Source organism: Syngnathoides biaculeatus, chromosome 6 (assembly GCF_019802595.1).
Source record: "Syngnathoides biaculeatus isolate LvHL_M chromosome 6, ASM1980259v1, whole genome shotgun sequence".
In the NCBI taxonomy this organism is placed as follows: Eukaryota; Metazoa; Chordata; class Actinopteri; order Syngnathiformes; family Syngnathidae; genus Syngnathoides; species Syngnathoides biaculeatus.
In genome coordinates, this window is record NC_084645.1 from 17,626,884 (window position 1) to 17,641,663 (window position 14,780).

The 14,780-nt window shown below is 42.7% G+C and overlaps 1 protein-coding gene across 1 annotated transcript in view; it reads left to right on the forward strand.

Annotated features, from left to right (window-relative positions):
* The window catches only part of fgd4a (FYVE, RhoGEF and PH domain containing 4a), a 55,120-nt gene that overhangs the window by 34,391 nt on the left and 5,949 nt on the right, over positions 1-14,780 (forward strand). Inside the window, 6 exon segments of the mRNA XM_061822976.1 lie at positions 6,253-6,399; positions 6,962-7,169; positions 9,434-9,857; positions 13,770-13,859; positions 14,367-14,512; positions 14,617-14,773. Coding sequence (XP_061678960.1) covers positions 6,253-6,399; positions 6,962-7,169; positions 9,434-9,857; positions 13,770-13,859; positions 14,367-14,512; positions 14,617-14,773 — 1,172 coding nt within the window.

Genomic DNA, 14,780 nt, shown 5'->3' on the forward strand with positions numbered 1-14,780 from the left:
TAAAGCAAAAACAACACAACACCACCAGCTTCACTGGGCCCAAGCTCATCTGAAATTGACTAACGCAAAGTCGAAAAGTGCCCCTCTGGTCTGACGAGTCCGCATTTCAAGTTGTCCTCCGAGCCAGAAATGAAAAGGACCATCCGGAATTTTACTGGGGCAAATTTTAAAGGTTCCTCCCCATGGCATTGATAACTTGCACATCTGTGAAGGCACCAAAAACGCCGAACCAACAAAAATGTTTTTCAAAGATGTCCATGCTTATTTAGCTAGACACTGCAACTCACATTCTTCATTTGTTAAAACAGCGTGGTTTCGTAGTAAGAGTGCGAGTACGAGACTAGCCAGCCAGCAGTCCAGACCTGTCTACTACTGAAAATGGTGGTGGCACATTTAGAAGCGCAAAATATGAAAAACAGAGACTGCAGACTGTTGGCCAACTGATTTTGTACATCAATTAAGAATTAAAAAAAGAATTCCACCTAGTAAGTGTCCTCAGTTCCCCAATATCTATTCAGTACTGTGAAAAGGAAAGGTGAAAGGTGATCTACCACAACAGCAAACATGCACCTGACCCAGCGTTTTTTTTTTTTGTTGTTTTATTGGGGGGGGGGGGCTTTACAGGCATCAAATTCAAAATGAGAGTATATTTGCAAAAAACAAAACTAAGTATCAATTTGAACATTAAATATTGTATCTTTATAGAGGCTAAGGTTAAGTTATAATACAGGTTTGAAAAGTGATCATTGTAATTTGCATTTTATTAGAATTGGGGTATTAACTATTTCATACAGAATTGAAATTTTGTGAAAAACGGGTTGGTCCAGAAATCTAATGCCTGCCTTTCACTGAAACATTTTAGGTAAAAATGAAAGGCACTAATCAGCACATGTCCTGTAGAGGCAGTGTTTACTAGTTTGCTCCATTATTTTGTCTACCTTTGACTGCAGAACAATTTCAGGACATACGCATTCCCATCCTATTAAAAATGTTTTAAAAAATAAAATATTGATAAATCGTCAAATTTTCGCCATCATTGCCAAAGGAAATTTTGTCAAATGCACTACGGGTGGATAAGTCACACCCCCCCCCCCCCTTCCATTTATAGTGCTGCAGTAAGACTTGAGTCGTCCCTATTTCTTTTGGGGTGTATATGTTTGTACTTATTGCACTACGCCTTCAAGATGTGTTCAGGAAGCAACAAGCCGTTTGTCGTAGTAACAAATCTCACCTTCAACAGCAGAACCTAAATGAAGTTCGATTGAACTGATGTTTTTGACAAAATAATCAGGAGGACCATTATTTATCCCAATGGCAAACATCTCGTCTAGCACGTGGGCCACTCTTTTTTTTTTTTTTTTTGTGCTTTATACATCCCCAAGTTAAGGAGACTAAAATCCAGACAGAAAGTCTCATTCCAGCAGTTGCACAGACCAAAGAGGTGAATCAAAGTGTTTCTGCGGCGCGGCGCTGCCTCTGGCTGGTACTAATTTACTATGCACTCTCCCACTCAAGCCACGGTGCTTTTAATGAGGAGATGCTGGGATTGAGTAATTTCAGTGTTCCGGTAAATATCTTGGAAATCTATTTTTAATGATACAGCTGTCATCGAAGCGGAACAAACTCCATTTCTTTGCAATCCTGGCGCTCTAAGCCACATCAGTAGACGCAGATAAGTTCAAATGCAGCAATATTTTCAACAATTTGATCCACCAGAGCGTAGCATATCTACGCTCATAGCTGTTTATTATTCTACATCACCTTATATTAGGTGATGTTTTGAACTTAACCTTTCTTGCCATTTCTTTTGGTTCTGTTTGCAAAAGTGCACAGTAGCAAGGCTACAGTTCTGGCAAAAGCTTCCTAACAGTGTGACTTACAGCTGCAGACCAGACTGGCGTGTGACACATTAAAAACAACCCTCGGGGCTGCAACAGACTCACCCCCTGCCATTCTCAAGGGTAAATGTGGCTTCTGGAGCACAGTCTACGGCCTCTTGCTTTATATGGGGGGAGAAGAAATGGTACTGATCTTCTGGAAGTTTTCTCATGATCTCTTAATGTGACCGTGGGAGGCAAGATGGGGCAAGCGCTCAGTGTAACATAAATTCCTGAGGCTGTCTTTGGAATTGATCGCTCGTTTCAGAGTCACTTTTTTTAGACTCGACGCTCCCAAACACAGCGTGGAGCTGTTTCCACTCAGACGATGGCAAAAGTGCTGTTGTCTTTCATTTCGGTCAGACTGTAAAAATAGGAACTGACTATATGATACTGTTGGTTTTCTGTTTCAGGCAAAGATTGACAATGAGATTAGTATGCTGAAAACACAAGATCACTGCTTTACACATTTATGATGTTATTATGTATATCTAAAGGTGCAAAAGACTTATTTTGATATCTCCTCAGTTGAAGCTTGTCAACTTGGTTTAGTTGATGCTGCACTAAGGATGCAATAGTTCATTTGAAATAAAAAGGAACAAACTCATGAGGATTTACATTATTTTAGCACACATGTAAACAGATGTGAAAGAAGTTGTTAGTACCCTTTTGTAGGAAAAAAAAAGTAACTGAAATAACATAACACTGACTAAAGTAATTTTTAGCACATTACTGTGGTGTGATTGGTTAAATGGACTGTGGGAAATTATTCCATTTCTCTTTCTCTTTTGTTTGTCACAAAAAATATTGATGTCCTCCCAAAAACATGCATTAATTAGAGACTCTAAATTGTCCCTAGGTGTGATTGTGAGTCCAACTGGTTGTTTGTTTCTATGTGCTGGGTAAGTGGGTGGCAACAACTTCAGGGTGTATGTACTCCATCTCCTCACCAAGTTAACTAGGATAGGCTCCAGCGCTAACGTGACCCTTGTGAGGATAAGTGGCTCAGAAAATGGATGGATGAAAATGATCCACCTCTATTCCAGCAAAGTATCGGCAGAAAGTATAATTAACGTGTTATCCACCTGTTGAATTCATACAACACAATGATGGCTTTGTGTTCAACTTGAAAGATCCATCCATCGATTTTCCAAGCTGCTTATCCTCACAAGGGTCATGGGCATGCTGGAGCCTATTGCCGCTAACTTTGGCCGAAAGACAGACTACACCCTGAAAGGGTCACCAGACAGTCGCAAGGCACACATCGACATCATCACAGCACACATTTGTGACTAAATTGAGATAAGATTTAGATTGATATTTTAGTATTTATAATATATAAAGTGTACCTTTTTGGGGTAGTATGCTGGGAGATGTGCCCTTGGCTCAATTAATAATGGGAAGCACAAGACTAAAATTGCCATGCATTAAAAAAATAAATGAAACTGGCCTGGATAAAAGTGAAAGTCACTTAATATTATATTGCCCCTGTTGAGGCGATCACAACAATCAAATGTTTTCTGTAACTCACTGCGAGGGCTCCGCAGGTATTTCGGGCCTCTCATGTGAGTAAACTGTTCTGGCTGTCTTGGGTTTTGAACCTTCCCCAGACTGCATGTTTCAACTCTTTTGTCTTCTATTAAAAAACGTCCCCGTTCACTTACGATTGACACCAAACGGCACAGAACAAATTTTGAATCTTTAAAAAGGCTACCATGGTTAAGCAGATTGAAGATACCCCTGATCCTAAATACGGGACAAAACTTAGTGTAATATGTCCTACAGTCAAATTCGTTTTTTAAGGGGAACACTATTTTTCTCAAGTCTGTTTTCATTCATTCTTTTTTGAATAATTCCTTTCTAGTCAAATATGTCAAATGAATTTTCTCATGCGTGTAAATCATGCACTGTACATTTTCTCTTCACTAAACTGTTTTAAGCACATACATTCTAGGTGATGTTAGGGTGTAAGTATAGCAGATGACAAACTTTGCCTCTGGCAAACTGAATGAACAAAGAAATTGTGGCCAAATATAGTAGTACACTAGGAAGCCTTTTGTCTTTTGGAATTACTGCCATTGCAAGCCAGAGATAATTAAACAATTTTTGAAACCATGGTGTCTGGTATTTAAATAAATCGCTGGAACCACATTCTTCTCCACTGATATATACAGATTGAACAACTTCTTCTGCACTTCCACACGGAAAAGATCCGAGCTTTAGTGATAGAAGATGGACCCAAATGATAGTTGTTAGACATTCTGTGGTCTGGATGCTTTCGGCCTGAAGATTCAGAAATAATCCAGCTCACAGTGTTTATCCAAAAAAGCAAGCCAACCAAGCACAGAGCTCCACTGATTTCTGCAGTACTGTACATCAATGCTACTTGGTAAATCACATACAACCTTGAAGTGACCACAACACGTTGAAAAGCGCTGGCCGAACAATGAGATGGCCGTAAACTGGCAGAATAAAAGGGCATGGGTTACATGTATAAGTGTGTCCTGGACATAAAGATCATAGCAATAGATCAAGGTTACTGTTAATGGTGACTGTGTGTGTGTGTGGTGTGTGTGTGTGTGTGTGTGTGTGTGTGGTGTGTGTGTGTGTGTGTGGTGTGTGTGTGTGTTGTGTGTGTGTGTTGTGTGTGTGTGTGTGTGTGTGTGTGTGTGTCTGTGTGTGTGTGTCTGTGTGTGTCTCTCTCTCTCTCTCTCTCTCTCTCTCGCTCCATTACCTCACTATTGTCTTCTAGCTAAATAGTGATGCTGGTTAGATGGAACCTCACCGGAGGATCAGGTGGACAAACAGCTACACTTATTTGATACTCTATACCATTATCTCGGGCTGATGAGTCCATCTTATTTATGTTTGCCATTGTTTGGGTGTTCAGTTAAGCAGAAGGGAGGATGTGTGCCGGAACCGTTTTATTGTTGCTACGTAGTTCAATGACAGATTCAAGTGTTGTATCGGGTAGTTGTGCAACACCCGGTGAGGAAAGAACAGGACGGGGCAGGACACTGACACCCAATCCCGGCATGAGTCTGTATTCTGTGATGACTGGGTCTTAGATGTGTCAAATATTTTACAAATTATGGATAGCATTACAACAACACACCTTTAAACCTGCAATAATTAAAAGACATTATCATGTATTACATACTGTATTTTATTTTATATGTGTTAAATGTAGTTTTGGCCAGCACTGGTGCAGCTGTAGAGCATTGGCCTCACTGTTCTGATAACCGGGTTCAAATCCTGGCCCAACCTCTGTGGAGTTTCGATGTTCTCCCTGTGCTTGTGCGGGTTTTCTCGAGGCCTTCCAGTCTCCTCCCACATCCCAAAAACATGCATTAATTGAAGACTCTTAAATTGCCCCTACCTGTGATTGTGAGTGTAACTGTCTTGTCTCAATCTGCCCTGCGATGGCTGTCAACCAGTTGTAGGGTGTACCCCACCTCCTGCCCGATGACAGCTGGGATTGGCTCCAGGAATCCCACGAACCTTGTGAGGATAAGCACCTCAGAAAATGGAGGGATGGATGGATAAATGGATGTACTTTGACTCACTGAGGGTGTAGTGGTACATTTGGCCGACTTTGGCGGGTAGCATGGCTTCGGTTCGCACTTACTGTGCGGGCGACCAGTTCAGGGTGTAGTCTGCCATTCAGCCTAAATCAGATTGGAGAGGCTCCAGGGCCCCATGACCCTTAACAGGAGAAGCAGTATTGAGAAAGGATGTCTGTCTGGATGGGTGTAATTTTTTTGGTATATTTTTCTTTGCTGACTCTCTTGGAAACTACTGGATTATAATTGGTAATGGGTGTAGTGTGAGAACGCTCTTTACAATCCAATATTCTGTTCTCATTAAAGGGGTACGCTACTCATTTCATGCCAGATATTCAAAATATTCATTCAGAGGTTAGCCTTGCTCCCATCGTTTCCCCAGGTTCTAGTTCAATAAGGACATTCTTGGATAACTGGAGTGAACAATCCATCAAGCACCTCTCTGGATGACCTACAACAGAGATATGGATTGGTAGAAATTGCTCCTGACGTTTTCCCAAAAGAGTGGACACAGTTGTAGCTGCAAAGGGGAGACAAATTTGTGGAGGGTGTGTGAAACAGATACAGCACCAAAGTGTCCGAATATGTTTGTCTATTCTGATAAAATGCTTTCTTGTTGTACTAAGTTGCAGCCTCGCGAAAAACAATAGTCCACATCTTTTGTGTGTGTGCAACATTGGACAACTATAACTGAACAACAAAACTATATCATACAACATTGGGAAGCTACATAGCATCACAGCATAATTTCAGAGAATTGCACAGTCATTCTATTTTACCGGGCATGCTTCTGTTGTCCTTGTGTACTTCAGCTGTGGGCAGTAATTCGTCATGCAGGCACACAAGTAACTCCAGCATCCATGCGTGTCTGAGTCGAGCAGCCTGTGGTGGCAGTGGGAAGAGCCGGATCAATGGAAGAAGTTCTGGCAAGAGGCCACTGTCACAGCCCAAACCACCAGGTACGCAATCGTGGCACTTACCTGTATGCGCAGTAGATAGACATCTGCAGTTAGTGGTCAGACACCGGCACAATAAAAAATGCACTGGCAGTCATTGTTTTCATTTTAAGCACAACATTTTTGTGTGTCATTCCATCCCACACTGCGTTTTCCTCATACCCCATTGTACTTCATACATCCATCACAGTGTACATTGTTCAGTAGCACACACGTCCTACCCAGCGGAGGGAACCGCTGAAAAGAGGAATCAGATGACGTAAGTCGGCCAGAGACCAGCGAACGTTGAACTTTGTTCCTCTTTTATTTGTCCTAGTTAATCATTTTAAATAGATAAGACACACAAGACACTCTTTATCCATTAGATAATCATGCTGAATATTTAGCCTGCAAATATGAACTCTAAAAAGAAACGTTACAAATACTGTGGCAAATGGGTATCACATAAGTCGCACTGCCCCCTTCAGTCCCGAATTTGCATTGCAGGGGTTATCCCCTCTGGAAATCATGCTGGTATCGTTCCCAGCAAAATCCATCTTTTATTTATTATTTATTTTGTCCTTAGTGCCTCCCAAACCAGCATACCTTCAGAGCCCGGTGACAGAGCTCTCATCCCCTCTGGTTCACAAGCAGAAACCCCAATTTAGACCAGGGATGGAGGAGGGAGGAGGTGGAGGTGGAGGTGGAGGAGGAAGGGGGGCAACAAACCGGGAGAGAGTGAGACTCAAACACTCCAAAGTATCAGACCTCATCAGCCGTTTTGAGGAGAACAGGTAGGAAGGAGCCTTTTCTCTCTTCTGCTCTGTGATTCGACTTCTCTGGGTTCTGCAAGCATAATCTGCTCATCATAATTCCAAATAAGAAGCGCTTCTATATTTTAATTAGAACATGATATTTTGTATGGATGAGTATTTGAATTTGAATTTTTAATGTTTTACGCGCAGCACTTCATACATCTTTGTTGCTAAAGTGCTCGAGAAAGACAACTTTTCCTCTTTCTTAGCTGCTATACTGGATGGCAATATTCCACCATAACTGTGGCTAGATTTTGTGGCTAATGGAGAGTGGGATAGAGTGTTCACCCACTGGTCACCACAGCTCAAACCTGATAATCCATTGATAATCTCTTGACTGTTGTATAGTATAGATTACTAAACACAATGGCATGGCTTCCATTATCAATACAAGTCCAACATTGATTTAATTATAAGGGTCACCATCAGCCTTGTGTGTGTGCGCGTATGTTTGTACGTACATTATATGGCTGAGTGTACGTAATAACAAAGCTACACTCGTGCTGCTCAAATCGCACTTGACACCTTGAGATGTCAGAAACGGAAAAACGTAGTGTTTCCCAACATTTTCGAAAGCCGCCGTGTCAAAGATGAAAAGCAGAAGTCCTGTGATCAAAGCACTCGGACTGATTTGGCGATAATAGTTCAGACGAGGCCGCAGAGAAGAACTGGGAAAGAGATTAGCGGGACACTCTTACAGGTCAGTCTTTGCTGAGGGCATGAAAGCTGATTTGAGAAGACGAGGGCACACGCGCCTCCTCATTCAGTTGTGGGAGAGGAATAAGTGTTGGGAAATGAAAACCACGATGAGAAGGTATGGATCGTTCAGAGGCTCCACTCTCATCTTTCATTTGATCATATTCCATATCATCATGTTGTCATGTTATTTGAAACAAATGTTCAGAATACTTGAATTTTACTAACCCCTTTTTAAAGTCATGAAAGTTGGGTTACTGTGAGGTCATCACCGCTGTCCTCCCACTGACTCCTACACTCGATCCCAGCAGACCTTTGAAATCACTTTTAGTACAACTTCTTGCAGAGCTGGACTTTGGACCAAAGAATAAGCAGAAAGTGACAATTCTTTTTAATTTCAAATGTGTAATTGGGATAATTTGAGCGACCGGGTGTGTCTTTTCACTCTGGACCACTACACAACTCCTGGGAAACAGCAAACAAAACGCTCTGCTTGGAGTGGGAGGCCCGCAGCTTCCATGAACAGAATTAGCCTTCTAATGTCCTAATCTGGTTCACATGGAATTTAACGGCTTCAACCTGCCGAGACTCCTTTATGTACCTCGTGTAACGCTTGCTGGGCTTTATGTGCGTGGAAAAACTTCTTGTATGCGCAAAGTGGAATATTCAATATCTCTTGCTCGCCCAAGAGGTAAGGACTATGATGTTTCATTATTAAATGCAATTTGGGGAAGGGGGGTGGCGTGGGCAAGCGGTGTTGCGGCAGTATGTTGTTCTTCCTCTATTTATACACGCTTCCTGTTTCTGACGGATATGCAGTGCAACAGTAAGTGCCTCAACAACAACAAAAAGACACTTGTCTACTTGTTTCTACACTATCTGTGGCAGTTTGTGTTCGAAGCTTGTGCTACTTTACCGGTAGGAATGACAAGTACTGATTCAAAGTTTCAATGTACTTTGTGGGAAAGTGAGACTTAAGTACAGTCGTACAATTATTTCACGGGCTCTAACAGCTGCTCTCTGTACAGGATATAGAACAGGTGTGTGTGTGTGTGTGTGTGTGTGGTGTGTGTGTGTGTGTGGTGTGGTGTGTGTGGTGTGTGTGTGTGTTGTGAGCATTATATGTCTGTATTTTGTATTTATATTGAAAATATTTGTTTTCCGTCCCATTCATGATTATAAAGCACAAGGTAATTATAAATCGTGCAGCCAGATTTGGAACACAGGTGTGTGTAGATGTAGGACAGCTTTTACCTTTAGGGAGTGAGCTCCTGTCCTCCTCATTAGTGTATGTGCGTATACACACGCACTCACACACAACCTCCTGTACCTCACAGAAACCTCACAGGAGCGATACGGGAGTTGTCTGGAAATCAGTGCAAGTTTTATTTTTAACTCTCAAGCAGAGGCTCTCCACTTACTCTTCCCCCACGTCCTGATCAACGCAGCAGCTCTTGCAGTTCTTCAACTAACCTCCTTTATAGGTTGCTCATTTTTTGGTCTTCTTGTGGTTCTCATCAACGTGTCCCTTTATTCTGGTTTGGCAGCAACACGGACACCAAGAAGGACAGTTCGCCACTCAAACAGAGCAGCAAGTCGGGCAACTGCAGCCCCGCACTGCGGACCTCCCACAAAGTGACGGAAGCTGCCAAGATTGAGGAGAACCACTCAGCTGTAGAACTGGACTCCATAGCATCCAAACCACAGGATGCCCGCGTACCCACGGCCAACGGGGTGCTAACGCAGATGGAGCAGGAGAAGGCGGCAGAGAAACAGGCGTGCAATGTGGAAAATGGGAAAATAGAGAGCTCGGAGCTGGTCAATGGCGATATGGGATGCACGGAGAGGAGGGAGGAGGACTCGAGTTCACGCATGGACAGGACTGGTTCAGAAAGCTCCCATGACTATGAGGAGAGTGGGACTAACACAGACCAGGATCATGGAAAGGAAGAGGCAAGCACGGAGCAGAAGGTGAGTGCAAAATTGCTCTTTTCTTGCCATATGTCGTCGTATATCGTGTAGTTGCCGGAGTTTAATGATAAATTGGAGTCTCCTACATGAACAGCCTCCAAATACTCAGGTATGTATTTGACGTAATATTACTATAAAGTGCCTTCACGACTTCTTTAATTCACCCCCAAAAATCTGAGATTTTCCATTCACCTTCCAAGTCACTGGATTAAGTAGATACACATTTTACACGAGCATGAATTCACATTTATCAAATATATTTTTTGGGCAAAACAGCCATGTCTTTTATTTCACCGTAATTAAAAGAGCAATGTGTGTGGCACATGGCAAAATTTAACCCATCTAATTAAAGAAAATCACACCTTTAAAACTAAAAAACGCTTTTTAAGAGACTAAGGATGTACTTTATTCATTCATTTTGCAAGGCTATTATCCTCACGAGGGTCGCTGGAGTACTGGAGCCTATCACAGCTGTCATCGGGCAGGAGGCAGGGTGCGCCCTAAATTGGTTGCCACCCAATCGCAGGGCAAATCAAGACAGACAGACGCACTAACAATCACACCTAGGGGCAATTTAGAGCGTCCAATTAATGTTGCATGTTTTTGGGATGTGAAATTTGGCCATTACGAGCCCTCAAGAGTCTCTTTATTCTGCTCCGTCTTTATATTGAGTGAGTGATTTTGATGAGGACAACAAAAGCACTTCATAATGAGATCAACCCATTTCAGTTCTTGGATTGTAATTTTCCAAGATGAAGTACCTGAGAATTGACAAATTAATTCTGAGATATTACATTGGTTTGAGGTTGCAGGTGACGTAGTCTTCCACACAGCTGCGATCAGTGTGAATGGTTGTCTATCTGTGTGTGTGTGGGGGTGGGGGGGGGTGCCCTGTAACTGACTTACAACCAAGTCAAGTTTGCCTTTCACCCAATTTCATTTTGGCTGGCTTCCAGCTTCCTTGTATATCCAAATGGGCTTAGAAGTAGAAAATGGGGCGGATGGACATTTTTTCATACATCACAACAGGTCCTGACTGTTCCTGGACAGTGGCAGCTCTAGTGAGGAAAACATGACTACCAGCAGAGCATATCTTGGCAAAGCCTTGCATGGTGTGAGGATGTTACTGCGAGGAGTTATTTTCCGCAGAGACCAACAGATGTCGAACACTTAAGCACCTGAGTTTGCCCATGGGAGCCTAAGGATTATGTCGTCTACAGATTATAAATATCTTTGGTCTATATCAATGGCCGCAGTTAGAGGAGGCGGAGTCACGTGCTTACTCCTCAACTAACCTGATCATTGACTAAATGATAGGAGCAGTGAAATGAGTGGCTTTGTTTTCCGCTATTGGTTTTCTGATCAGCATACTTGTTTGTAGCGTGTGAACAATTAAGTAAAGTCCCGTAGCTTCAATTTACGTTTCAAGAGTTGAAGCATGCCGGCTTTATGGCTGCGTTTCATACGATGCTGACTCGATTGACAAGTATCGTCGACTCTATTGACAAGTATCGTCACACATTCAAATGATGCATAACAGCTGATCATTCTTGATGTATACTTTCACAGCTACTTAAATAAGTACACCTGAACAACATAGATCTTTAGAGTGAGGTTTCCATTTCCAACATGTGGTTGCTGTTTCCAGTGGCATGGCTGCACTGTAGTGCTAGTGCGAGGTAATGTTTTGCCCTTTCGTGTCACAAAAACTGGCGCAATGTTAGAAATGTTGAGTAAAAAAGGTGTGATTTGTCTAATCTCTAAGGAGATGATGTAATTTTCAACAATAACACGCTATGTTACCTGGCTGTCAGCTACTAAGAAATATTTTAGTCCTTGGTGTTAATTACTGCAGGACAAAAATCGGATGCTGATTGACGCTTTTATTGTTGTTGTTGTTGTGATGCTTTGTTGGAATTGTTTTGTCCTTCAGTTGTTGTTGTTCAGGTCTTACAATGCTCTTCTGCCATCTTTGACTTGCTGTTATTTCCCTTCTTTCATAGTTTCGTTTTCAGCTGAAATCCCATCCTGGCTGCGTCCTTTCTCGGCTTTTGTTCTATAACGCACTCTTTCAGGCAGTCAGTGCAATCAGACGATTTCTGTAACCATCAATGAGGCCTCTGCGTTTGTCTATGGGTATTTTGGCCCACTCCTCATGAGCTAACCACTCCCATTGTCTGGGTCTTGTGAACATTTTCAATCAGATTCAAATCAGGGCTCATACTAGGCCACCTCAGTCTGGTTGGTTGGTGACATTGAGTCCCTGAAGCCTCCTCAAGGTGGCCAGTTGTCGGGGTGCTTCGGTGGGGTAGACGTACTGCCCTGGGTCCCTCGGTGTGGGACATGTTCCGTCCACTGGCCTGCTCTCGGATGGACGTCTGGGCCCAATGGGTGTGGCCCTCGGTGCAGGCAGAGCACTTACAGGACGGTGTCAATTCACTGGCATGTGTCCTAAGCCACACAACCCTGGGACTTTTTTCCCAAGTGTGGGGCCACTCACCTATTGTGACAAATATGCAAATAACTTAATTATTCCCTCAATCACACTCTCGTCCCATGGATGCTTATAATTTACATAGCCACTCCCACCACACTTCAGTTGTTCAAGCGGGTTCACGACCCTGGTCCTGCATGCTTGTTCTGCTGTCCTTGTCTCATCCTTCCCTCACAGGGTGGAGCACTACTGCCCCATACAACACTTCATTATTCAAGATATGTAATGTTTTACTTGCCACATCTTGTTTACAATTGCTGTGTTGTCTTTTGTCTTAATTTTTCACTCCCTTCCAGAAGCTTTGTTGTGTTTGACTGATCGACTCTGATTCTCAATAAATGTAAATTATAATACTAACAAATGCAACAGCAGCTTTTAAAAACTCCACTGTAGCACAGTAAAACTGTTCTGTCATAAAAGGGATGCAGATCCTCCTTTCTGATTGACCTAACAGCCAAACAGGGAAAAAAAAGATATAATATAACATGTGTAACATGGTCAAATTAGTGACCATACCATATCATACCGTAATTAGTTACCATCATTTTAAATCTGGTTTTCATTGGTTTTGTCAATTTTGACATATTTCAGGAATCAACGTCAACAGATGGATACCGATAGTTTTTGCCTCAATGTTAGGTTTTTTTTTTTTTTTAAATATTGGAATTTTGGTGGCTCAGCTGGAAAGTGATGGCCTCATAGTTCTGAGGTCCAGGGTTCAATCACGGCCCCGCCTGTGCGGAGTTTGCATGTTCTCCCTGTGCCAGCATGGGTTTTCACTCCGGTTTCCTCCCACATCCCAAAAACACGCAACATTAATTGGACACTCTAAATTGCCCCTAGGTGTGGTTGTGAGTGTGATTATTGTCTGTCTCCATGTGCCTTGCGATTGGCTGCCAACCAGTTCAGGGTGTACCCTGCCTCTTGCCTGTTGACAGCTGGGATAGGTTCCAGCACTCCCACGACCCTTGTGAGGATAAGTGGCTAAGAAAATGGATTGATGGATGGATTGGACTTTTTTTCCCACATGAGAATTGAAGACAAAATCAATGACAATGACCTTGCGGCATTGTAGGAACATCATAGCACTAAATGTCCAATTATATTGCTCTGAAGTCATCCCTATGCTGATAGGGGACATACAATATTTGCAAACTAATATATGTTGTAATGCTTGTCTTCACATTTGGAATTTAATATTTTACTTTTGCCACAGCGCCTCTCGTGGAAGTGAATGTATAATTTAATTGTAAGATCATTACTACAAACAATTTGTTTTTAGAGCTCTGTACTGATGCACCCCAATTGTGATTGTTTCAAATCTTCTCTGCGTGAGAGCGGTGTAACTGTTTTGTCTCGTGAATGACCATGTCACTTGTATGTGGAGTTTCTTTCTAATGTGTCATTATCCATTTCAGGAGACAAATGAGGAGAAACTGTTCAAGATTGCCAGTGAGCTGCTGCATACGGAGAAGGCCTACGTGGCTCGACTCAACTTGCTAGATCAGGTGAGATTTGCTTCATATCTCGTCTCCGGGCCGTATTTTTGGAGAAAGAGCATTTGAAACCGGGTACAAGTTCTGGCAAATCCTGATTTTCTTGCAAGCACAAGCCTCGCTGCACCAATCTGGGCATTTGTGGTGTAGCGAGGGTATGTCTTTGCACATGCTCTTGGAGGACTGACAATTTTGTCGCTGAAACTCAGCCTAAACTTCTTCCTGGTCAAAACAACTCGAAATCTCAGTGCAAGATAGATTATTGGTCTGGTGCAATTTTGGTGAGTTTTTGCAGGGCATAGGGAGACTGATACTCAACCCAGCAGACGTATTTAAGTCACCAGCTCTACAATCCATCAGGCTGCGTTTGTTTCCCAAATTACCAACGCCAGTCTAATCCACCCCTGGCGCACAGTTGTATCGCTTCCGGTCACAAAATTAGGCCGTTTGTTTGTTACCCATTAGGAAATCCGGTGCATTCCCAGTTGAATCGTGACGAAATGTGATTTGTCCGTGTAGGAATTTTGCGCCAAACTCATGGAGGAGGCAAATAAAGGAACGTTTCCAGTGGATGTGGTGAAAAACATCTTCTCCAACATCTCCTCAATCAACACTTTTCACAGTCAGTTTTTGCTTCCTGACTTAGAGACACGAATGGGAGAATGGTGAGTTCGGTGACTCAAAAATTCTCACATTCAGTTTTGCTCCTACCATCCTTCAGCTTTTGAATCCTCTAAAAACCATGCGCTCTTCTTTCGGCCTCCTGCAGGGAGTCCACACCTCGCATTGGAGACATCCTCCAGAAGCTCACGCCCTTCCTCAAAATGTACGCAGAGTACGTGAAGAACTTTGACAAGGCCATGGAGTTGCTGAAACATTGGAGCGACCGATCGCCACAGTTCAAGTTCATCATTCAGGAGATTCAGGTCCATT